We start from the raw sequence: 23,942 nt of genomic DNA on the forward strand, positions 1-23,942 counted from the left end.
TGGATTTTCATCCAGTGCTAATATAAATATTATGACTAGTATTGTCATTTTATGGATGTTGTGTGTCCGATCTATATTGAAAGATAATCTTCTCTGTATCTGTATACTTTAAAGAAAAAAGGAGTGTTAGAGGTAGGAAAATGAGAAGATGAATGGACCAAAACCTCTTTTAAAAAAAAAAGGCAAAAGAATGAAAATATACCAAAGGAAACAAAGCTAGTTAAATTTTATTTTCCAAAAACTCCAACCTAAACGAATGTTTTAACATCCAGAAAACAGTCAGTGCTCACTGTATTAGCAGACACACAAGTTATTTAACCAAACGTAGTACAGTGAAATATTAACAGAATTATTTACATGCATATTTACAACATGTTCTTTACAGTAGCTACTTTTTGGGATTTTTTTTTTTTATTTTTTATTTTTTTTTTTATTTTGCAAGGGGGTTCTACTTAGTCTAACCAGTAACAGATAACAGGAAACAGTACAACTGAGTTTGGCAACACCAACAGCAATGGAATATCCTAGGGACACTAACGTGATTATATTGGGTCAAAGAAGAGTAGTTGGCTTCAGAATGTTAACATATTTGAAATATATGAATGTATTCAAACTACAAAATTAGGACAAATTATACAAAATAATTAGAATGGAAAAAGTTACAAGGGTTTCCAGAAGGTTAGACATGTTAGATACATTCAAAAATATATTGAGCACTGCACATACTTTTGAGGAGCATGGGTTAAACTATAACTATATTCAGGTAATCTTGAAGAACACAGCAAATTATTTAAAGGATCATTTTTGCATGTAGAAGTTGAAAATAAGCTTATCTGAACCACATGTCTTGAAAGCACCTGACTTTCAAAATACTGCTTGCTTTTTCACAATATCAACATATCACATGTTTATTCCAGGAAAAAATGTCCAGACCTCACCCCAATGGGTTTGGGGAGAGGAAGAAGAGAAAGAAAGAAGCCACAAAATAACCCACACGATACAAAACCTTAACAAACCAATTCTCATGATCTACAGAACAGGTAAGCCATATTTGGACCATACTCTCCTTAGCAGAAAAAAAAAAGATAGCTTGTATATGGCAAAAAGGATGAATAACTCCTAATGTATACTAGAACCAGCAAGCAAGCAATTAAAGTTAGATCACGTTATTCTTCCCCCTTCTCCCAAAAAGGGAAATATGGGACAGATCCCCTTTAGTTAAACTTTAATTTCCATTATGACACTTTTTAAATCAATTTTTATTGCAGCCAAAACATTGTTCATATACCTGTACATAAAATAAACTATGATATATACACAACATTTTAAGATACAGGACATAAGTTTACAATTTTTGGCAGATTCTGTTTAACAAAATGGAAATTGTGTATCTTTAGTACTTGGAGAAACTCAACTTCCTTATTTTGGTACAAATGTTACAAGTTTTATATCCCCATGTATTCTAACCATGCCTAAACTGCTTTAATAAACTAAGATTTATGTTTAACATCTCACTCTTTTCTCTCATGTTCCGATTCTAGACAGAATTTTTCATATGCTTCTTCAATTTCTGGATCCATCTCATCATCAATGTCATCAAAATACCTACAAAAAAAACACAAAAATAAGATTAAGTACATACTTTATGCAACAGTAAATAGGTGAAATATTGATGTAGATGAGAAATATAAAGCAGACCTTCAAAAATAGTAGCTAACTATTTACTAGAAGGGATTGAAGAGGGAAAACCAAAATCAGGGCTACAAAAACAACCCAAGAATGCAAAGCACAGGCATATACAAATCACAATAATGTTTGTCACCATTTTAGACAGTCTAATGCTCTCCAGCAGTTAAGAGTTTTTTAGATTACAGAAAAAACAACAATGCAATGCAAAACAACTTATTTCCAAAACTTAATGATGTTTTTGCACTGTTTTTTTTTTTTTTTTTTTTTTTTTTTTCCCCCCCAGAAAGCTTGATTAACATAATTTTTGGTTAGTTCATCCTAGTTCAAATACAGAATCAACTGTCTTGGTCACACATGAGTCAAAAAAATACATTATCCTACCTGTTGATACTCAGAAGAAGGCAACCTTAATTCATTCCCCTTTTGGATCTGCATTATATTACCTCCTATTATATGGCAGTCTTTCTTTTTTTTTTTTTTTTTTAATAAAAAGAAGATCTCTTACATTTGGACCAGAGAAAAGGCTTGATCCTGCTAACAATAATCAGTACTGCACAGAGGGGAGGCTACCAAAGAGTTTCAAAATAAAGCTGAGATGTGATGGGGATCACATAACAGCTTTGCTCCTTCCCACAGCTAAGTAACTTGCACATCATTTTTTTCCCTGTAGGTCCAACTGGTGTCTTCACCACTATAAATGAGGACAATGCACCACTATAAATGAGGACAATGGAGTTGTAGCTAGAACACGATAGGGTATGTAATTCTAAACACCCTTATAAAGAAAGAAATAGACCCTCAGTAAGTGTGCCTTTGTTTCAGGTGCCCAAATTATCTTCTGTGCCTGTGTTCCTAACAAGGGAATTAGCATGATTTATCTGCACTGTGGCCGTAATTGTTTCACACAAAACTGCAGTAAGTGCCAAAAAGAAATGTATAATTAAGGAAATTATTTTTTCTTAAGCATTGTGCATTAAATAAGCAGTTAAGATATTTATTTGTTCCTCCTTACTTGTAGGACTGTAGACTTGCAAAGGGACTCGACACAGAACCCTTTTCCCTGATGACAGCCACAAGAAATAGCTGACAGGATCAGAACGTATTTGGCTAAGCTTTTCTTAAGCTTTAAACAAAGGTTCCATAGTCACTTTGCAGGAAGGCTAACTCTGTCTTCCACGGGCCACTCTTCAAATACTCTTTTTTCTTTTTTTAAAATGCTGTCTTTCCATTTTGCACTTAACTTGGTCTTCTAAGCACAGCAGTTCAAATGGGTATTTTTTCCTCAATATGAGCCTGTTCATTCCTCATGACATCTCTAATTTACCTTCCACAGCTTCTGCAACTAGCCTCAGCTAGCTGCCATCTTAGTCTTTTAATTTATTAACAAAAATATTGATCCAGGCCAGTCCTGTTAGCACACACAACAACACCGAAAATACTTTTAGGTATCAAATCCTAATGTGAAAGTCCTGCTTTAAGCAGATAGATAAAAAACTCAGAGCAATTTACTTTAGACCACATTCCTCCTACTGGTTTAAATTTTAAATTCTTATAAGCCAGTGTTAGAAAATCAGACCGTATTCCTATCTACTGCTTCTCCCTTTGCTATTAGGTTGCTTTTCTTGTTCTACAAAAAATACTGAACAGCCATTTCATGGGGGAATGCTATTTATCCTAAGTAGAAAAATTTAGCAGCTTCCCCTTTGAAAATTTTGTGGTCACCTTTAGGTAGGATATATAGTCATCAGTGAACTGAATACAGGTTGCCTCATTTTCTGATACTTGAAGCTCTTGCTGCGTTCTGCTTGCAATATTCTTCTCTACATTAAAAAAAGTTTGTACCTGTGTGGAAATGCTGAAGTTTCGTTACCAATTGAATAAAAGTTTGTTACAAACTTGTGTGATAACAATGTACACCTTAACAAACATTTAACTTCTATTGTAGGGCTAAACAAAAATTGTATTATTATGGTTTCATTTTTGTCAAGATTGGATTCTTAAGTTTGCAGAAAAAATAACTAGTATCTAAAAGAAAACATACAGATAGTCAGCTCCTGGCAAATCTGTTCCGTTTTCTTCATTATCTGGGCAGAAATCTTCTCTTTCAAGCAGCTCTTGATATTTTTCTTGGTAATCTGGCATAGTAAAAATGAGACTGAGTAGCATATATAATAGGGATAGTCCTCTAAATTAACATTGATCTATACAGTCTGAAAGTAGCCTATGTAATGAAGCCATAAAAGGCAGAAAACATAATACAGAAAAACCTAGTACTACAGTGTTTTTTCAGGACATCAACCAACCTTTAAGAATAAGAAAGATACCCATGATCCCACAGAACTGCAAAGGTAGTCACAGATACCTTCATCTGAAACATCATGCCGTGTTGTGCCCAGATGATAGAAACCAAACAAAGAAACAAACCCTTCTGCTTGTTACTAAGGAGCATGGTTTAGTGATGCTACTTGGTAGGCCAGGTTGACTATTGGACTTGATTTGGAAGCTTTTTTCCAGCCTAATTACGATTCTACGTTTCCAACAACTGACAAAGGACCACTTGAAGTTTTATTGGCTTGTGGAGAGACTAGGTGCTGAGGACTATGTGTGTTGGGTCTGTCTGAGCTGGAGTCACCTTTTCCCTGCAGCAGCCCACACAGTGCTGTACTCTGCACTCGTAGCTGGAACAGCACTGGTATCACTCCAGTGTTGTGTCTATTGCTGCATAGTGCTGGCACAGCATCAGGACTCCTTCCAAGCCCCCAAGAGCCAGCAGGCTGGGGGTGGGCAAGTGATGGGGAGGGGACATTGCTGGGGCAGCTGACCTAAACCAACCAAAGGGATATTCCATACCACCTGATGTCACACTCAGCAATAAAAGGGGGGGCTCTCGTGGGGGAGGGAGCTGTTCCTCCTGAACAACCACTACGCGTTTGGGGCCCTGCTTCCCAGGACGTGGCCGAACACCGCTCGCTGATGGGAAGTAGAGAATAATTTTCTCTCTCTCTGTGCTTCCGCGCGGACTGATTGCTTCTTTTGTCTCTGTTTTTTTTTCCTCCCATTCCCTTTCCCTTTAATTAAACCTTTCTTATCTCAAACCTCGAGTTCTCTGTGTTGTATTTTCTCCCCCTTCCTCTTTGAGGAGAGGGGGAGTGAGAGAGCGGTTGTGGTGGAGCTTGGCGGCCCACCTGAGTAAAACCACCACACTATGGCACAAATTCTTCTATATGAACTGTATGAACTCAAATACATATCCTCCATTTCAAACACTTACATTCTTTAACCCTGAGTAAGGCATGCATTGCACACTTGAAAGTCAGAAATTCATATGTTATTTTGCCTTTTAAATTCTATGAGTTTCAGATATCTTACAAACAACTTAAGGTATACTTCAGAAGGGCATAAACTTAATTATATTTTTTTAAAGAAGACGTATATTAAGCCTATGATGTACCTGGATCAGCAGCAGTGAAAGGAATGCCATCGGAAGTGTAAAATGTTGGCTCATTCTAAGAATAAAAGTTATACAGTAAATTGTATGCATTCAGAGAAGCGTTTTTTTGTAGTTTTCAGCAATATGAAATATACTACAGATACGTTATCAGCAAAATATGTTTTCAGCAATATTAATGTATATGGATCAAGTTAAATTAACATTAAAGAACCAAAGTGTCAGTACTTTCTTACCATAAAATAGTTCGGGTCATTTTCAGGGGTGGCTTCTGTATGTGAAGAAGTTCCAAGAACTCTTCCCCAGTTACTTGATCGCAGTTCTACTAGTTTCAAAAGCATACGTTTCACATCTCTAAAATAAAGGGAAGCAATACAGAAGTTAGAATGTTTTCCTGCTAAGCAATAAAATGGCTTCTCTTATCCTACAAATTCTAGACAGTTACATCACAGAAGAAGCCCCAAAAGGAATAAAACACTTGGTCCAGTCTGCAGGTAATTTTGACAGTCTTTTTTTTACAGTCTTTTTTTCTGCAAGTCTAGATGCTCCATGGGTCAATTATGAAACACTCACTCTCCATTTCCTCCATGTTGATGTAGGTTGTCCATATGAAATATAAAACAGCTCTAGTTTTTATCAAGATACCAAGTCTGCAGCACAACTTGAGGAACAAATCCTTTTCTTATAAAAGGATAGTAGTGGGGAATTTTTCAAACATCTAATTTATAGATATTCAAACATCTAATTTATAGTCCTGACTTTACCTCTCTGAATCACACTGAATTTCTGTAGTCAACACGCAAACTAATCTCTCCAATACATTAAATATCATCTTCTATTTTTCCCTGAAATAAGAGAAATTGTTTTCTTCTTCTAAGGAAGTCCATGGAGAAGAGTTCTCATTGAGAAAGGTAAAAAAAAAAAAAAAAAAAAAAAAAAAATCAGTTTTCCTTTACTGTTTGCAACCAGTAGTAAGACCCTACCAGAACAGCATGTTTTTCAGCAAAAAAAAATTCTATTTCACCCCTACAATTACAGCAATTTAACTACCATATTTAAGATATATTTAAGTATGATTTAAAAGTATAAACTAGGAGATATCACAACTATTATATTTACACTTGCTCTGAGAGCCTAAACCACTTACTGGAGATTAAGACCAAAAGGTCATTAATCACCTCTGTTAAGGCAAAAAAACAAAACCAAAACAAAATAAACAAACACCTGTAGTTGAAAAAAAAATTGTTTATTAGATGCAAAGTGATACTTACATCACTTTCTGTGAATGTAAGTTTTTTAGGCCGGTAAATGTGTGTTTTGGACATGTTCAGTATTCTTTATTTTTTTTTAAACTATTCTACATGTGGAACAAATTTATCTTCTCACCTGCTACAGTTTGCATCCAACACAACATTTTCAATTCGTTGGATCACTTCATTCATGTCATTCTTTCCTTTTTCTTTCCAGGCATCTTCTAAAACTGAGCCTGTTAACTAAAGACAACGGATGAGCACTCATCTTTTTTTTTTTATTTAAAGCAAATCATAGAAAAAATTAACAAGTTGTTACAGAAACTCTTATGTTGACAATTTGTAACATGCAAGATTGTCCAACTATATGAAGGTTGAACCTGCCAATCTCCTAAATCTTGTCACTAAATAGAATAAAATTGACCTTGTCAAATAGTCTATTTAAGACTATGTACAGTAAGGTACCTCTAGCAATTTCTGGTCTACTCAGTGTAAGTATCACTGAATCCAAAATGCTTGGGATGGCATTTTATTCCCTTATATGATGAGATGCAACAGAAAATCAAGTATCTTAGCTCTTATTTCATATTTCCAGATTTCTCGAAGGGTCCTGCCTTGATCCTAGATAACTAGATAATAGTATCAAGAAGGTTTAATATAAAAAAAAAAAAACAAAAAAAAAACCACATTGCAGAGCAAACAGGTAAAAAGCTCTGGTATCCACCAGAGCTTTTCCAGGGAAGAGATGGAGTGGTGGTTTAAAACCCTGAAGGTATTTAAGAGACATGCAAACGTGACAATTAGCAACATGGTTTAGTGGTAGACTTTGTGTCTACTGCTTAGGGTTGCATTCATGGTTGGATGTGGTGGTCTTAAGGGCCTTTTCCAACCTAAATGGTTCTATATGAAGAAGAAAATATATCAGGAAAAATATATTACTGCAGTAGTGACACACAGAACATAAGGATCAGCTGCAGGAGTGAATGTGCTCAGTGAATACAGCTTCATACTTGCTATGAAGCCACCAGCTTAAACATTCAAAATTTGTTTCAATGTTTTCAACATTCAAACATTTGTTTTAAGGAAGATATAAAAGCTCTCTTCCCTATTCACTGTATTAAAAGAAGCCACAAGAACTTAAGAGAAGAATTTAAGAGAAGAGTCTGAAAAACCATAGAGTGGGAGGACAGGGAAGGAACAAGGAAAAAAACAAAAACAAACCAGCAACAAAAATACTGAAACAAAATTCTGGAAAAGGAGCATATACTTTGACCTTCATTCCTAAAATAAACTGTGTTTTCCCAAGTATGAATATTACTAGGGCTTGTGAAAGCAAGCTTCTCCCTGTATAGTTTTTTTTTTTTTTTTAAGGAAAAGTAAAAGCAATGACAAAAGAAACTTGTTTTCATTATGAAAGAGAAATACCTATTTATACTGTGGTAATGATGCAAATGATACAGTAGGAAGTGGGACAGAACCTTTTGCTGCAAAGAACTTTTGAAAATGATAGACCCTAACTTCTCAGCATCTTTCAAAACAGAAAATATACCCCAATGCTCACAATTCATTTGAGTTGGTTACTGGTTTTTCCTACAACACAAGTTGGAAAAGGAGAGCTGAAAGGATTACTTGCTCCTTTGCCTTTGCTTCAGTTCCACTGCTATTGTATATGGCCTCACACTTTACTTCTACAGTAGTACTTTACTTTTTTGTTTGTTCAAGTTTGCAATGAAAAAAGTAATTGTGTTACTAATAATGTAGTGCATAAAATCCTACAAACGTTTTCTCTGTTGCAGCTTTGTCTCCCCTACCATTACCAAAAGGAAGATGGTACATCCATCATCTCAAAAAGAAATATAATGCTCTATGCATACATTTCCTTATCTATTATGGCATTTTAAAGTATTATTTTTCAGTTATCCACTTTCTCTTCCCAACCTTCAAGCATTTTTTTAGATAACCAAAATTCTTATCGTTCTGACAAGAAATACTTCCAGAAGACACGTCACCTGCACTTTGTGTTTACAGAAGCGCATCCCACTGACTTTATGCACTGCTCGTTTCTCTTTTGAGGCACTTGGTTAAAGCATTCCCAGTGCATGGAAGAATATGATAACAGGGACATTCAAGAATGACAGCTGCTTAACTCCAATAATGTTCGTGCTGACCAAGAAAGGAAACTACCCTCTCTCTTTTTACCTTACCAATTCTGAATTTCTAATTACCCACAATTAGAAACCTCTCTTTATCATGTTATTTAAGAACAGCTAATAACGACACACTATAGCATTGACCTATAAAAGGAACTGTGCGATGGGGCTACCTCTCTTAGCCTGGATCTCATATTTGCAACCTAGAAATCCACTGTGGTATGTGGCAGAAAGAAATAGGCTTTCATGAGATTAGCCCCCCACGTCCTGCAGTCTTTTTTTTTTTTTTTTTTGTTATACCCCCCCCCATTTCACCAGCAGGAATCATTATGACATGACTACATGTGATGCACTGTTTTTAGTTATCCCAGATGAAGAAAAAGCAAAATAACTTACTATTTGTGTTTGAACTACACCATGATTGACATATAATTACATAAATAAGTAGTACCAGATTCTCCCCCTCAACTACAGAACTTGATTATTTTTTTCTTCTTTCAGAACAACTGCCTCACCTTCAGCAGTTTCACTGCACATATCAAATTATTGTCCACAGGATTGGAGAAAAGTGCATTTAGTAATTCTCGAAGGCCTTCTTGAAGAATTTCTGCTCGTGTTACCTGACCCTTTGTTCCTTTAATCTGCAAAACATCAAAAAACAAAAAATCATAGAATCAGATCAAAAAACAGTTAAAAGATTCAAGTTTCAGAAATTGCCACATTTTCTCTTTTAAATACTTTATGATTTAGTTGGTGATTAACACAGTTGAACTCTTCAGATGGAAGACCATATCAAGTACTGCAACTATTTTAGAACACAGACTGAGTAACATTCTTAGAAATCTGACAAAATTGTAACAATGCACTTCTAGCATTGTGTTTCTTTGTCAATAAATTGCTAAGAATGGCCGCAAAATGCCTGGCAAATAACCCGAATTGTTTTTTCCCTCTATTACATTAGGCACTCTCTACAGCTGTTGAGTGGTGTGCTTCTAAAAGGCATATATACTTTAGAATTACAGAAAATAGATTATAAATAGAGGATATACTTCACAAAACCAGGCAAGCTCCTCTCCTTCCATGCCCTTTAGAAAGCTTCCTTTTAATTTCAGTAAGTGAAAAGTGTATTTCAAGGCCCACTTACGTATAAACATGAAAGAGTTGGAGAATTATTTTATTTCCTCATGACATATTTTTTTATAGTGTCTAAACAGATTACAATATTTAAATAATCCAGTCAAAAAAAAAAAATTATTCAGAAGCTGCTGAATTTGTTGAACTCACAGGTATGATTTTTTTTTGATATACAAAAAATGTGTACACATACATCATAGATACAAAAACCTGATCTTAATACAAGATTACATGCTTCATGCATGAGCCAAAGACTCAATTTTAAGAAGAAATCCCATTAAAGGTCTCAATTTTTAATTGCTCATCTTAAAGATTCCCACACCTTCCTCAAGTATTTTACAATAGCTCTGGTTAGTGGCTAAATATTGAATTACATGGCTTATTGATTTTGATCTGCTTCTGCAAGTTGTAACATTTCTTACATTGGTTAAGTGAAGTAATCCAATGGTTTTGCAAGCCAAAAGAAAATACTAAAAACATCATTCCAGTTTTTCCAACAGAGAAAATATGTGACCAGACACAAATTTTGGAAAAGGTGGTTTACGGTTGGTTCATTTAGGGAATTCTTATAATTTTTTAAGAGTATCTTTTTACATTTCTCTTTTAATGATCTTGTCTACTTTTGCTTATTTGTTTCTTTGATGCACAACTATAATTAAAATTTTCCTCAAGGTCTTTGACTTATTCACCTCTACATTAAAAAAGCAATGCCTCAAATGATACTCCATTTCAGCATTTAGTTAAACACAACAAAAAATTAACAAAGAACCATTTGACACACAACTTTCTTCTTACCTCTAGGTTAAGATAAAGTTCAGCTAAGAACAGCACAAAGGCATGAAATTGTTTTCGAGTATCCTCATCTCCTTTTGCGGCTTCATCTCTGTTTTCAAACTCTGTTCGACACCTGAAAAATTGAAACAAAATTGTATTGTTATCATCTGTTGACATCCCAACACATACAACGTGCTACTTATTTAGTAGAATGCTAAGAACTTATGAATTGTGTTAAAATCGTTAAATGCTGAATTCTGGGAAGTATGATTTGTGAAGGACATGAGAGGGCTTTACAAGACTGTGGATGCAATAGGTGAATAGGTATGATTACAAGATTGTGTTTTCAAACACTGAGATATCCGAGATGTAAAAATACACATAGTATAACATGGGTGCAATAAGCTTAACAAAGGCAGCTAAATGTTAACAGAAATAAAGTCATAAATGATATTTTCCTGTTTCAAGGTGCTTCCCACATTGCCACAGATGCCTTTACACTTATGTGATAAATTCTTTATCCAGCAATTTTAAGCAACAGCTGTGCATTATTTAGTTACAAACCAACATTTAAAAAAAATTGAACACATTTAATAATATAGTTTAAGATAACAGGATAGTTATGTAGTATTTTCAGTCTTCAACAATGGTGTCAAAAATATGCAGGTTTGCATATCAGTTCAAAAACAAAAGGAGAACAAGACAATCTCCCATTTATTCTCAATGCTTACGCAACAGATTAATAAGTATCTAGGAAACTGAAAAATATAAGGAGTTGAAATACCAAATTTTAAGTAAAGATGTGGGCTTAGAAAGAAAGAGTGGTTTTCAGTGGTTGGCCTTTTTATCCACACCCCAATTCCATCCATATTAGCAGCAAAACAATAAACTACGTTAATATTACAGCTTCAGGGTGCTAGAACATTATCTATTGGATTAGCTTCAAAATCAGGAATCAGGTAATCCAATATTAGCAGGGATTTCCTTCATGCTGTTTTTCAGGTAAGAAGTGTAGATAACACGACAAGATAAAAAGTGATAATTTGTAGTGTTGTTTGGAGGTAGAAAAGGCCCATCTGCTTTGGAACAAGTTAAAAAATAAGTATTTTCAGCTTCTCTGTAGAGTATTGTTCCTGATTAACAAATTCATTTGGAATATCTTTTCAACTTATGATTTTTTCCTAAACATATATGGACTAAGTGAAACTTTAAAAGTAAATCTGAAGCTTATAAAGCCAGAAGTCCTTAAAGGTAAAAGGATAATTTGTAAAGACTCCTGAGGTAAAACTGTACTACTCCTTCAAATGTAATGCAGTAAGATTTAAAAGGAAATATATCTATTTAAAAACACTGTATTTTTTATCATCTATGAAGCCTTAATCATTAAACTGCAAGACCTCAAAATTCCAAAATCTGTGGAAGTTTATCCTCCTGCATTTTATGTATCTATTTCACATGTGTAAAGTCACTTAGCTGATCTAATGAACTTCCCTCTGGATCTCCAGCCAGAAAAGTAATTAAAGAAAAAAAAAAAAAAACACAGAATAATTAAGTCTAGCATGAGTCAAAGGACAAGGACATATGTACATTTAGGATACTTTTGAAGTTGACTAGCTTTGAAATGTACCTTGTAATTTGGTATCAGCCTAACATACTGAGTTCAGAAGAGACTACAGAACCTGAACTGAGCATTATTTTCATATTAAAAAAATAAATATATGTATGTATTCCATATGCAGTACGTACCTGAGGATTTAATAACCCTAAATATAAACTTCTATTCTAAATATGTACTTCCTCTATGCTATGTAATTTAAGAGTTATACACAAAAGAGGAAGACAGGAAACCTCAGAAAGTAATACGTTTAAAGTGACATGCAGATACTGACCTTTGAAGTAATAACTGTCGGAAGTTCCCACTTTGTGGACTAATCGTTAGATGGTGAGATAGGTAATTACACAACCGTGCTCCCATGTAGGAAAAATTTGGGACAGATGTTGCCTTCCGAAATAAAAGTGAAAATAATAAATTATTTGTACAAGTAATGATTAGGTTATCGGGAAATGTATTAAAAAGCATTTTAGAAAATGGTGTTTAACAACGGTTGACTAGATCACTGAGGAGTAGAAGATTAATAACTACTGTTTTTCATGTTAACTTTCATATCTCATGAACACTTTGCTACATGCATTTCGGCACACAGAAGTGTATTACTGTGATAATGTGGCTTTAAGAAAACAACTGCCATTACACCACTTGTCCTCAACTCTACTTCTCCATTGCAGCTTATACCAAAGAGTGTCTGAAAATCACTTACAAGTTGTTTATATTTATACGGAAGTCAATTAAGGGCATTAAGATGCTTTTTCAAGGACACACTCTCTCTCAAAGAGCAGTAAGTGATTAAAATAAAATAAACAAAAAACCCATGTTCATTCAGTTTGAGCGCTATCTATACTAGAATCTATGTTTGGCAGTAGTGGATACCCAGAGAAAGAATTCAAAAACATGACAAGGAAAAATAAATACTTAAAAGGATTAGGAAGAATGGGGGAAGTAGATGGTTACTCTTTACAGACAGCTTGAGATACCTGGCACCCAAAAAAAGGGAAGACTGCACAGGCTTTTTTTTCTTTCACTTTAGCATTTTTCCTTCACAAGTATAGCATCTGTAAATCTGCACAACTAGGTTAAATTAATATCACTAAGGCAGATGCTTAAAAACACACTGTGGCTACTGCAATTAAAGTTTTATGATAGGCTACGAGTAAGAAACACAAATACGTGAGCAGAAGCTTAAGACAGAAAAATAATAAAGCAGACTTGACTGACACTCAAACGCTATCACCTCCTAAAAAAACTAAAATCTTATGTTTTGGATACTAGGACAGCTTTTTTTTTTATTTTTTATTTTTTTTTAATATTGAGCTGAGTTTCACTTTCCACATAAACTGTTGAATTTCAGATTGTTTACACTTAGTGCTTCTCAGTTAAGGAAGGTACAGCCAACCCCAACACTGGACCTGTTTTAAACAGGGAGAGAGAGGAAGAGGTAACATTAAAGATTTGCATTAAATGTTGAGTCAATTTATTTAATGCATACAAAAATTTGTAAGTGGGATAAATTCCTGTTTTTTCTTTCAGTAAAGTTATACTGAATGCTGTAGTCTTTTATCACTACCCTCCATGTATCCAAATATAGGGAAAATGATGCTGCCAGACACAGTACAGTTTTGGCAGCTGTATGATAATAAGAAACTGAAGACTCTACAGTCCTGTATGATAACCAACCAGTCATGCTGCTTCTACATACCCCAGATTATTTCCACAATAAGAAAAAAGAAAGTTCAGCAAGTACCTGCACTTAAAAGGTGAATAAAAGAGCTGTTCACATCCTTCAAGGAAGAGTTTGAAAGCAACCAACCCAGGAAAGTGAGAGACATCCAGCGTAATAAATAGCAAGTGCAAGTGTGACTTTGTTCTGTGCAGCAAGCCCAAAAGACAGAAACAGCAGCTCATTTGCTTAGCAACACAGATTAAGCTGTTCTTTCCAGTGGCTCCCCCAATTAGTACAGAGTTCAGTTTAAGGTCTCTGTCCTCATTTCCCTGGCCATCAATGGGACTGGACCCAGTTACCATCAGACCAGCAATGAAGAACAAAGCCTGTCAGTGAAGAAACATTTCCTGAAGGGAGATGTGTACAATAGGTATCTAGCTATGTTTTTTAAATGTCAAGGAATAAAAACCATCTAAGCATTATTCCTTTTTGTAGGAAAAAAACAAAAACATGGAACTCGGACATGGCTTAAGAGTCATCTTTCTATCTGTACTACATAAATACAGCAATTCAAGTGTAACTCTTTAAATTAAGTGACACAGTTTCAATCCTACTATATGACCTGGGAGATTCAAATACAGAGCAAAGGCAACTGAGATAACTGGTGAAACTTGTCAATGAGGCAAGCTTCCCACAACTGAGCTACCATTTCAATCTTTCCAGCATAATCTTTTGCTATATGTTTCAGTCTAAAGAGAAAGACAATTCACACCATTATGCTACAAATGTTATGTTACATATATGCTATAAATGCTATATTACATGTATATTATGCTACAAAATGCTATATAGATACAATTATATAACAACTAATAATACCATGCCTATTCTTGGACACTAGGTAACAAGAGTTATGCTATCCATGGTATAAGACAGAATACATAGGCTACCTGCTGATAGATGAGCTCAACAAGTTCTTGCAAAGCTTCATCAGTAGTAACCCAGCCATTCAGTGTTTCAGCAAACTGTTCTATTTCAGTTTCAAAACAACCTGGCTGCTCAGTGAGTTGGTTTAGGAAGTCTTGTACATATTCTGCCAAAGTCAGATAGCCTTCATATCCATCTTCATAGGAAGAATCCTACAGCAGTGAAGAAGCATACCAACATTTAAGAACCTAAGATGAAGTTGTTATGCTTACCAGCTCCAGAAGTAACCATACAGCTCTTAGATAGGAATAACTCCTGATGTTTTGCATGCATGCTTCACAGTGGTCTTTAGTACATGGTTCACAAAGACGTTTTTAGAGAGCATAAACTTCAGTGCATCAAAAAGCTGCTGTAGTCCTGTCAACTTAAGAACTAAGTCACAAACTTTTATAGAGATTAGGGTCTCCCAGACAATTATATAGATATTTTTAAAAATAAGAATTAAACAGTTTGTCAAAGTGAGTGTAAGATTAACTAACTCACGAGTAAGTACATGTATACCTGTTATGAATAGAACTATTCAACTAAGATTAAAAACACTTCATATGCACACACACGGGGCTGTAGATAAACAAATCGTAGAACGAAAAAAATTGAAATAGGAAACAAAATGTTTTGCACTTACAGAAAGTGCTAAAGTGCTCCAAAATATGCAGGAGGGAAAGAAATTACAGAAATATAACAAATAGAATATAGCATTCCCATGCACAAAATTAAGTCAGGAAAACTGATCTTCTGAAGTTATCAAAGCATATCTTTTAGCAATGGATGAAAGATTACATGACATGAAATAAAATTATTTCAGTGGTATTGCATTGATTCGCAGATATTGAGGTTGAAGTGCAGACAGTAAACATACCTGTTCCCTAAAGAAAGAGGAGGGCTAACACAATAGCACTTTATCAGTGTTTATGTTCCCAGTGATGGAAGAAAAGACTGATAATTTTGCCCATTCAAAAGTGAATGCATGTAACACTAAAGTTCAGTACTGTTCTAGGATGATTACAGTGCAAGTACATAAGAGGAATAGCATAGGAAGCAACATACTTTGTGACATAACTAGCAATAACACACACAAATAATTCACTTTGTCACACTACCCAAGGGATTGTGAGCATCTCATATGACATTTCAGATGTCCAAGCAGGAGCCTGATTCAAGACATGAGGGTAACAGTCAGAATATCAGTGTTCTCAACTGCTTGCTATTTAACAAGAAAAGAATTTAAAATATATACACTATAATGAAACTTTGAGGTAAAGCAGTAAGACTTCCTTTCTTTAGTGGACTTACATATATTATGTTTATCATTCTATTCTCTTTCTCTCCACCCCCCTTAGTGAGCAGATGCCCTTTACTTTCTGGCTTCAAAATGCCACAGTAGAGGAGAGACTGAGAAGCAACACGGACCTGCAAAAAATCAAAGCCCTGTACATGCACTATGGAGAAATACAGACACATATTGCTAAAAATCAAGTACTGACATTAATTTCAGGACCTGTGAGGAACGTGTGGGGCAAGTGCATAATTTTCAAAATTATTCAGAGACCCCATGTCATAAGGGCATGCAACTTAAACTAATGAGGCACATGTGAAAATAACAGAAGAGAAACTAGAAAGTTTCTCATCACATTCTTGTGATGTTTTACTCAGTAGAGTATTTGACCAATGGATGACACTGAAGACAATGTTACTTAAAATTGCACACCAGAAACAGTATAAAAATATGTTTTTAAGGAAAGGGTGGCTAGTTGTTACTATACATGAGGATAAAGCCTTGAACAACTTGACACAAGTTTGCTTTGCTTTAAGCTGGCAATTGGTCTAGATGAACTTGGGAGAACCTTTCCAACCTTGGGTATTTTACGACTCTAGCCATTTGGTGCTTAAGGAACCAGGGAGTAAAAGCTAATAGGCCTCTTTATAATTTGCTAGTATTCTGTTCCTCTAAAAGAAATCAAACAGCCCAGAAAAAAGTACTGTACAAAGTAAAACTATTTTGTTCCACATGAACATGACATTATTGTCTAATTAGTGCAGCTTAGTCACCTACAAAAACTACCTACTCTGCAAACAAGCTGTTTTGAAATTCTGCAGCCAGGTTGCAGGAATAGTAATTGCTGTAGCTGGAAAAAGCATCTGCTTGTTCTGACATCCACCAGGTTGGTAATACACTCTCGTTCAGCAGAGAAAGTATCTTCTCATCCTCACTGTAAAGAATGTAGTCTCAGAAAAGAATGTCCTTGTTTTGGAAAGGGTAAATTGGTGTCCCTGTATTCATGTTCCTTCTCGCATTCTGAATTTAAGATGTTAAACTCAACACCACATTCATCTACTTATATTAAATACACAATTCCAAAGACAGCCCAAGTTTCAGTAACTATGCTGGGAACAGAATAAACTGAAGGAAAAACAAGTAATTAAAATGTTAATGTATGTTGTATACTGCTAAATTAATAATGTTCCATACTTTAAAAACTAGATTTAGTTCAGTAACTTCTAGAAATAAGTCACTTATATTTCTCATCGTCAGATTTTAAGATTTAACAGAGAATACAGCACCATGTACTGTACCAACTAATGGAAAACAAAGCAAATTCCTCCTGGTTATTTTTAAACAGTAGTTAGCGAACAAAAGGCTATAAGTTTACACATTCATTACAAATTTATGATTCAAAGCCATGAAAGTCAACTAGAAATTTTCCATTAATTTCAATGATTTCTCAGTCAGGCCAACACTGCCTAATCCCTCTCTTTTATGTTTGATAGCTATAGGACTAGACCCTGGATTACGCACAACAAAAAAGAAAGAGACGCTAACTTGAAAGTTGTTGGTTTGTCTCTTTTCTACTAAGAGTCAGTTCATGAATTTAAAGCCGTAAGAATGGACAGGCTAAATAAGTAGTACCATCTGGTTTACATAAAAGTAAAAATCAGAAAGTATATAGAAAAGATTCATGAGCTGCTCTCAGGCTGTTTCAGCTACTGTGCCAAATAACACTGACTTATACCTGAGAAGTACTCAAAATGTTTCCACTTAGGAACTTAGTTACCAATAAGTTATCATTGATTTGATTTCTCTTCAGACTTCTTAGGAACAAGCTTTTCCTCCTTCAGATTATATATTCTCATCAAGTTTACAATGATGTTGAAAAACTAAGTACAAAGAATGCTGTATGTATGAGGCTGCATATTTTAGTTAACGTATGAGGTTAAGTGACACTCTTAGGCTTGGCTAAATGAATAAACCAGCCACTGAGGCTGCTTACCCTCTAACTGGAAATCTTTTGAAGTAGAAGAATAAGGGTTAAAAAAAAAAAAAAAAAAAAAAAAAAAAAAAAAAAAAGCTTCCAACCAAGGGAACACAAATTTTACTACTAGAACTATGACATGTGGACGTTATGCCCTTCTGATGGATGGAAGGATGTATTGTTGTCATATACCCTGTCCAAAGAACAAGTCTGACATTTCCTACTGGCAATCCAAATCTGAATCCAGTCACCAATTCTACTGCAGACGTCCAGATCTTCCTATGCTACTGACAGCTGTATACAGAGAATTCCACAGGAATTCTACATTCTACAGGAAATTCTTCAGAATTCTTCAGAATTTCCTGAAATTTCTAACAGGTCTTGGAGCATCTTGAATAGCAATTGACAGTTTTGAGTATGACCTAACTGGAGATGAACTGAATATTATATAGACACATATAGTAATTACAATAATGCACTATCACACAAGGAATTAATGAATTATTTTTTAAATAATACATGTTTGATAAATAGCAAAAGCACTGTGTATTTTGTAAGAAAAATGTGAGCTTTTGCATTTAAAAACTCCAGGGAACATTACAAGTGAAAGCTAAGAAATACAAAGTTGAAGAAACAGAAGTTTCTTGTAACTTGTTTTTATTCCAATTTAAAACTGGTGGTCAAAAACATCACTATTCCATGCCTAGTATACACTGATTAAATTAAGGTCCCTGCAATATACCAAATACATCCAAATAAAAGCCTAAGTTTTGCTGGCACTTTGGAGTTATTTTCATTAATAGCTGAGTCACACATATTCATAATATATTCTTACAACATAGCAACGAGGAGCTCCCACATGCTTGTGTGTTTTTGCAAAGCACCTGAAAAGCAACATTCATTGCTGGTCTCTGGAGCTTGTGATTACACACATGCAAATGTATACCATTCTAGATGGCATTTTTTAATCTTGAAACTGAAACCCAGTATTTACAGAGAACATGTAATGTACTGGGGCAAAGTAATAATTATTCATTTAACACGAAGCATGTTCATGTTTTTTTTTTTTTTTTTTTTTTTTTTTTTTTTTTACAGTTGTATATGGGCATGGACTTGTATTATCCAGGACAGTAATTTTATTCAGCGGGCTGGCAAAGCTGTTAACATCAGATAATATGATTTTGCTGGCAAGGAGGAAAAAAAAATTTTTAAAAAAATCAAACACTATACTTAAGATTCAAATCAATTATTTTTGTGTTAGTTACTCAAAATCTAGTTGTTTCAGTGTAATTGTTTATTATCATTTGATTCTATTTGTAGAAGTGGAAGCATATTTGTAAAAGCTTAAGTTAAAGCTCTTCTTCCCACACGTACTTCAAAATCCTGAGAAATCAGCACAAAAACGCAGCTAAGCCTTTACTTAAAATACATTGTAGATGTAAATGCAACAGAGTCAGTCTCCGAGAAGATTGCTTATTCAGATGTTGGTGAAGTCAACGCTTGGAGTAATCAACAAGGAATGTGGTTATCTGTAGTGAGCAAAACTTCCCACACTAAAGGCTCTCAGAGTCACCATAATATTCACCCCACTGTCAATTAATATTCCAGCTTTATGTCTAAAGGTTATTATCTGAATCTTTTGAATTTCTTAGATAATATCTCGAGAAAAAAAATGTTAAATTGAAAATAAGTAAATTAAAATACACTAAGAAGAAAAGATAAATACTTACCACAAAGTTCTGAGTGAAGTTCATGTTGTATCCTGACGGATAAAACTCAGGTGCTTTAACCGACAGCTTTGATACTACCACAGGAGCCACAGCCACCTGAGGTTTAGCCATTTCTGGTCCAGAATCAGGAACTGAAGCTTTATCTTGTGATTCAAATGGAATTCTTGTTTGTTGCAGGTGTTCTGAAAAGTGTTTATTAACAGCCTTTCTTAGACATTGGTTAGTTGGTATGCATTCTCACAGAGCACACAAAGAATACGTATTTTTTCAACATTAATCACAGTATATAATTTCAAACATACCTTGTATTGTTATTTAGACGCCATTTTAGTTGATTATCTTAAACATGAATAGTTTTGGCTTTTGGAAACTCTAGATGCCTTTCCACATTATAGAAAGTGAACAAATGTTCATGTGGAAGTGATGGAAGAGAGAAAGAGAAGAGAAAGAGGAACAGAGGAGGAGAGGAGAGAGAGAGAAGAAAGAGAGACCGCCCCCCAACACATTTTTTAAGTGAGCTAACCCGAGCAGTAAATCAATGGTTTCCTTGCTTGTTTTTGTTGAGGGTTTTTCATAATTTTAAATGCAAAAGCAAGACTTTAAAGGTCAATAAATAGCAGGCACCACTAATTTTAATACACTCCCCAAAGACACCTAGCTATTGTCCATCTAGTGCGTAATTTGCCAAAAAAAAAAAATAATCAATGAAACCGTGTTTTTAAACCACGTTTTGCACATTTTCTAAAGATAGATTACAGCCTTTACAGATTAGCTCGTTTGTTTATCGAAAAGGGACCCCGACACGTACCCGAAAAAAAAAAAATATATATATATATATATGTATATATATAAAAAAAGGCGGCCGACAAACAGGGCTCTGCGCTACCGCAGGCTTGTATTTACGCGCTGGCAACCCTCTAGGCCGGAGCCAGGGGATCTCCAGCACGGGGAGGGCTGGGCCCAGCCGCGGCCGGATTACCACACGGACAAAACGCACCGGGAGGGAGGGAGAAGGGGAAGCCGCAGGCACACACACGACCACCGCCCCCGGAGCCCAGGGGGGCAGCGGCCGGGCGGGGTGGGGGTAGGGGTGCAGAGGGGGGCCCACCTGCCTTACCTGCGCCACCGCTGCCCGGCGCTGCCGTCTTGGGAGGCCGCAGGCCCTCCTGCTGCGGGGGGCCGCCCGCTTTGGTCGGCAGCGCCTCGGCCGCCTCCGAGCCGGGGGAGCCGTCGCCCCCCGGGCAGGCCGCGCCGCCGCCGCCGCCGTCCGCCGCGCCTCCGCGGCCCCGATCCCGGCCGGCGCCGGGAGTGCGGTCGAAGTGCTCCGCCATGCTGGGGCCGGGGCGGCTCCGAGCGGTCGCGGGAGGGAGGCCGGGAGGCAGCGAGGCCGGGAGGGAGGCAGGGAAGGAGGGAGGGAGGAGGAGGAGGAGGCGGCCGGGTCCCGCCTGGCCGCGGCCCCAGCCTCCACTTTCAGTTTGAGCCCCGCTCGCAGCGCCCCCTGCCGGCCGCCCGCCCGCCCGTCGCCATGGCAACGCCGCCGCGGCCTCGCCCCGCCTCGGCCCGGCCCCGCAGCGCCGCCCGCTGCCTCAGGTGCGGTGCGGTGCCGGCCCCCACTCCCCCCCCCCGAAAAAAAAAAAAAAAAAGGGGCACAAACTGCGGGCTGAACCGCGGTGTAAGTGTAATCCCACGGCTAAGCCTCCCACGAGACAATGCTACTGCAGTTTTTTTTAACACCAACCGTGTTAAAACATACGTTATCAGTGATAACGTATTTTCAAGTGATAATGTATTTTCACGCACGATCTATACACGAGATTTCTCATTAAATGCTCGCATACAACTTCTAAAGCCCTCCACTAACATAAACCTACTATAGGAGACTGCCCATTTTGCTAATCACCTCAAAATGATTCAACTCACACCTCCATTCGCAACTCAATTCGCCGTTTTTTGTTCTGCCCTGGCAGAGTCCTGCTCTCCTTGCTTTGCGAAACCCAGAGCCCAACCTGCTTCCACACTCAGCTGAGTTCCACCTCAGCTGACCGTGCCGGTGATATTTGCGGTTTGTCTCCCAGAACAGCCTGGCCTGTGCCGACCTTTCCACCTGTTATTTCCAAAGCCCAAGCCAAACGCTTGTGTGTTGTTGGCTCAAACTCCGCTGATGACTCATGAGAGGAGGAAAAATAGGCAGGCGTGTATGAAACGCTGTATGAAATTGGAACAGTGCTGTCCGGTATTTTTTTTTTTGAAAATATGACTATTGTAATAATAAGCAGGAAAAACATTTACAAAGTTTTACATTTTACTATTCTAAAATTACTAATAAAGGCTACAGAATACAAAATTTAGTGCAGATTTTTTATATTCCTGTGGCATGTAATGGACTGACTCTTAGTAAGACAAAGTTGGCCAGATTATAAAGGTGACACAGTTAGAATTAATTGGGCTCATGGGAAAACTGTTCCTATGCAGCTACTGCTGAAAGTGAAGACTGGTGAACTAAATAATCTAAACTACACAACTGAAATGAGAGGAAATATAGGAGACTAATGAGTTTTCAGAAAAGTAAAAGACTTCACTTGTGTAAGCAATTATTAAAACTAAATTTGAGCTGTATTATCAAAACTTGGAAGATCACAATGTAGCTGCTAAAATAACAAAATCAATATATATATATATATATATATATATATTATATTATTTCAGTCCTGGTTTTAAAGTCTATATTGTGACATCTGGTTGCATTTATAAACCTTATCTTACCATGAGGAGAATGAAAAGCTTACATCAACACGAAAAAGGAAGCAGAGATTCTCAATCATTGGTTAAGGATGCAGAAGCTCTAAGAAAATCATCAGGATATCCTGTGACCACTTTTTGAGACACTAATCTTTCAAAAAAGCACATCTCTTTTTCAGTGTATATACCTATAATGAATTAAATGCCTCAGGTTATCATTATTATGCCAGACAATTTCATCTTTGGTCATAAATGTGAGTTCTTTCTAATTTGCAAACCCTCCATGTTATTTTAATATAGTGATTGTTTGGCAACTACTTACGGTGTAGAGTGGAATGTGATCCCAGATCCATCTTGTTACTACAGATGCACAACTGAAGTTTGCACGAGAATAGTTGTGTTTGACTGGGAGACTAATTTCTCCTTCCTAATGTAGACATCAAAAAAAAAAAAGTATTTTCAGGTGGTTAAGTCCAAAAATCACAATCCCCAAATATTACCTGCAGTAGTCAACCCCTTTAGACAATGCCTAAAGTTCTCCTTACAACATTCTGGCCTGAGTAACTGAAGTCGCGTTGATTACTTCAGCTATTGAGAACAATCTGAAAATCTGGCATATCTAAATTAGCAAGGTATATCCTACTGGATTAAAACTTTCAACAAGTGCAGCTATGGCTGCTTATAAATATCCATCAGAGGAGTTACCTGCTTTGTCCTAAGCACATTACCTAACAGCCTGAAACTTAATTCAGAAGCAATCCTGCACAGACCTGCAGTACTTGGTGCTGGGAAACCACAAAATGCAACTTCATCACTATTCAGAACGCATTTTTTTTTTTTTAGGGGTGACAACATGTTTCTACCTGGGGAGAAGAAGGGAGGAGGGACTGCTGCTGTGTTTTAAAACTAGATGTGCTCTAATAATTAGAAATATAGTGTTTGCTTTATATTAATATTGATGCATTTAACTAATATTAATATATTTAATATTAAATATATTAAACCAATACTAATATATTTAACTAAGATTAATATAATTTGTATTAATGTATTTGTTTTATATCGATACGTTTATAAGTTACATCGATACATTTATAATTTACATCGATACATTTATAACTTACATTAATATATTTAATTTACATTTAATATATTTATATTACTGAGGTATGCTGCTGCCCCCGGTTTCCGAGCCCCAAACACCGAGGACCCGGCAGCCCGTGGGCAGAGCTCCGAGCCGAATCCTCCTCACAAACGCCTTTAAAAGCGGCTGTCTCCCGAACAACCAGCGCTCGGCATCCTCCTCTCCACCCCGGGAGCCTCACCCTCTCCTTGCCTCGCTTCACTTCCAGCCGTAATTCACCGCCTGACACCAGGGGACGGCCTGAGGGGAGCGCTCTGCCCGCAGCCGTAAATCAGCCCCAGCCCTAATCCCGCACCTTGCAGTTACAAATTACACCAACAGCCCCCGCGCCAGCACCCGAGCACCACGCTCCGGGCTCCTTTTTCCCC

General features: G+C 36.6%; 1 protein-coding gene across 3 annotated transcripts; it reads right to left on the reverse strand.

Moving 5' to 3' along the window:
- Positions 1–225: 225 nt before the first annotated feature.
- On the reverse strand, positions 226–23,901 carry PAIP1 (poly(A) binding protein interacting protein 1). 3 transcript variants are annotated; one of them, XM_082783435.1, is made up of 12 exons: positions 23,870–23,901; positions 22,753–22,857; positions 19,692–19,873; positions 14,674–14,862; positions 12,335–12,447; positions 10,467–10,578; positions 9,053–9,178; positions 6,524–6,630; positions 5,374–5,491; positions 5,141–5,195; positions 3,731–3,824; positions 226–1,605 (listed from the first exon to the last, which is right to left on the reverse strand). In XM_082783435.1, the coding sequence occupies exons 2-12, from the start codon at positions 22,781–22,783 to the stop codon at positions 1,512–1,514; spliced, it is 1,221 nt and encodes a 406-aa protein (XP_082639561.1). In that variant the 5' UTR covers positions 22,784–22,857; positions 23,870–23,901; the 3' UTR covers positions 226–1,511. The 3 variants fall into 3 exon arrangements, with proteins under 3 accessions (XP_082639561.1, XP_082639562.1, XP_082639560.1); XM_082783436.1 differs by lacking the exon at positions 23,870–23,901 and adding an exon at positions 23,756–23,851; XM_082783434.1 differs by lacking the exons at positions 22,753–22,857; positions 23,870–23,901 and adding an exon at positions 20,809–21,147.
- Positions 23,902–23,942: the final 41 nt, after the last annotated feature.

The sequence above is a fragment of the Aythya marila genome (assembly GCF_965140915.1).
Source record: "Aythya marila genome assembly, chromosome: Z".
Lineage (NCBI taxonomy): Eukaryota > Metazoa > Chordata > Aves > Anseriformes > Anatidae > Aythya > Aythya marila.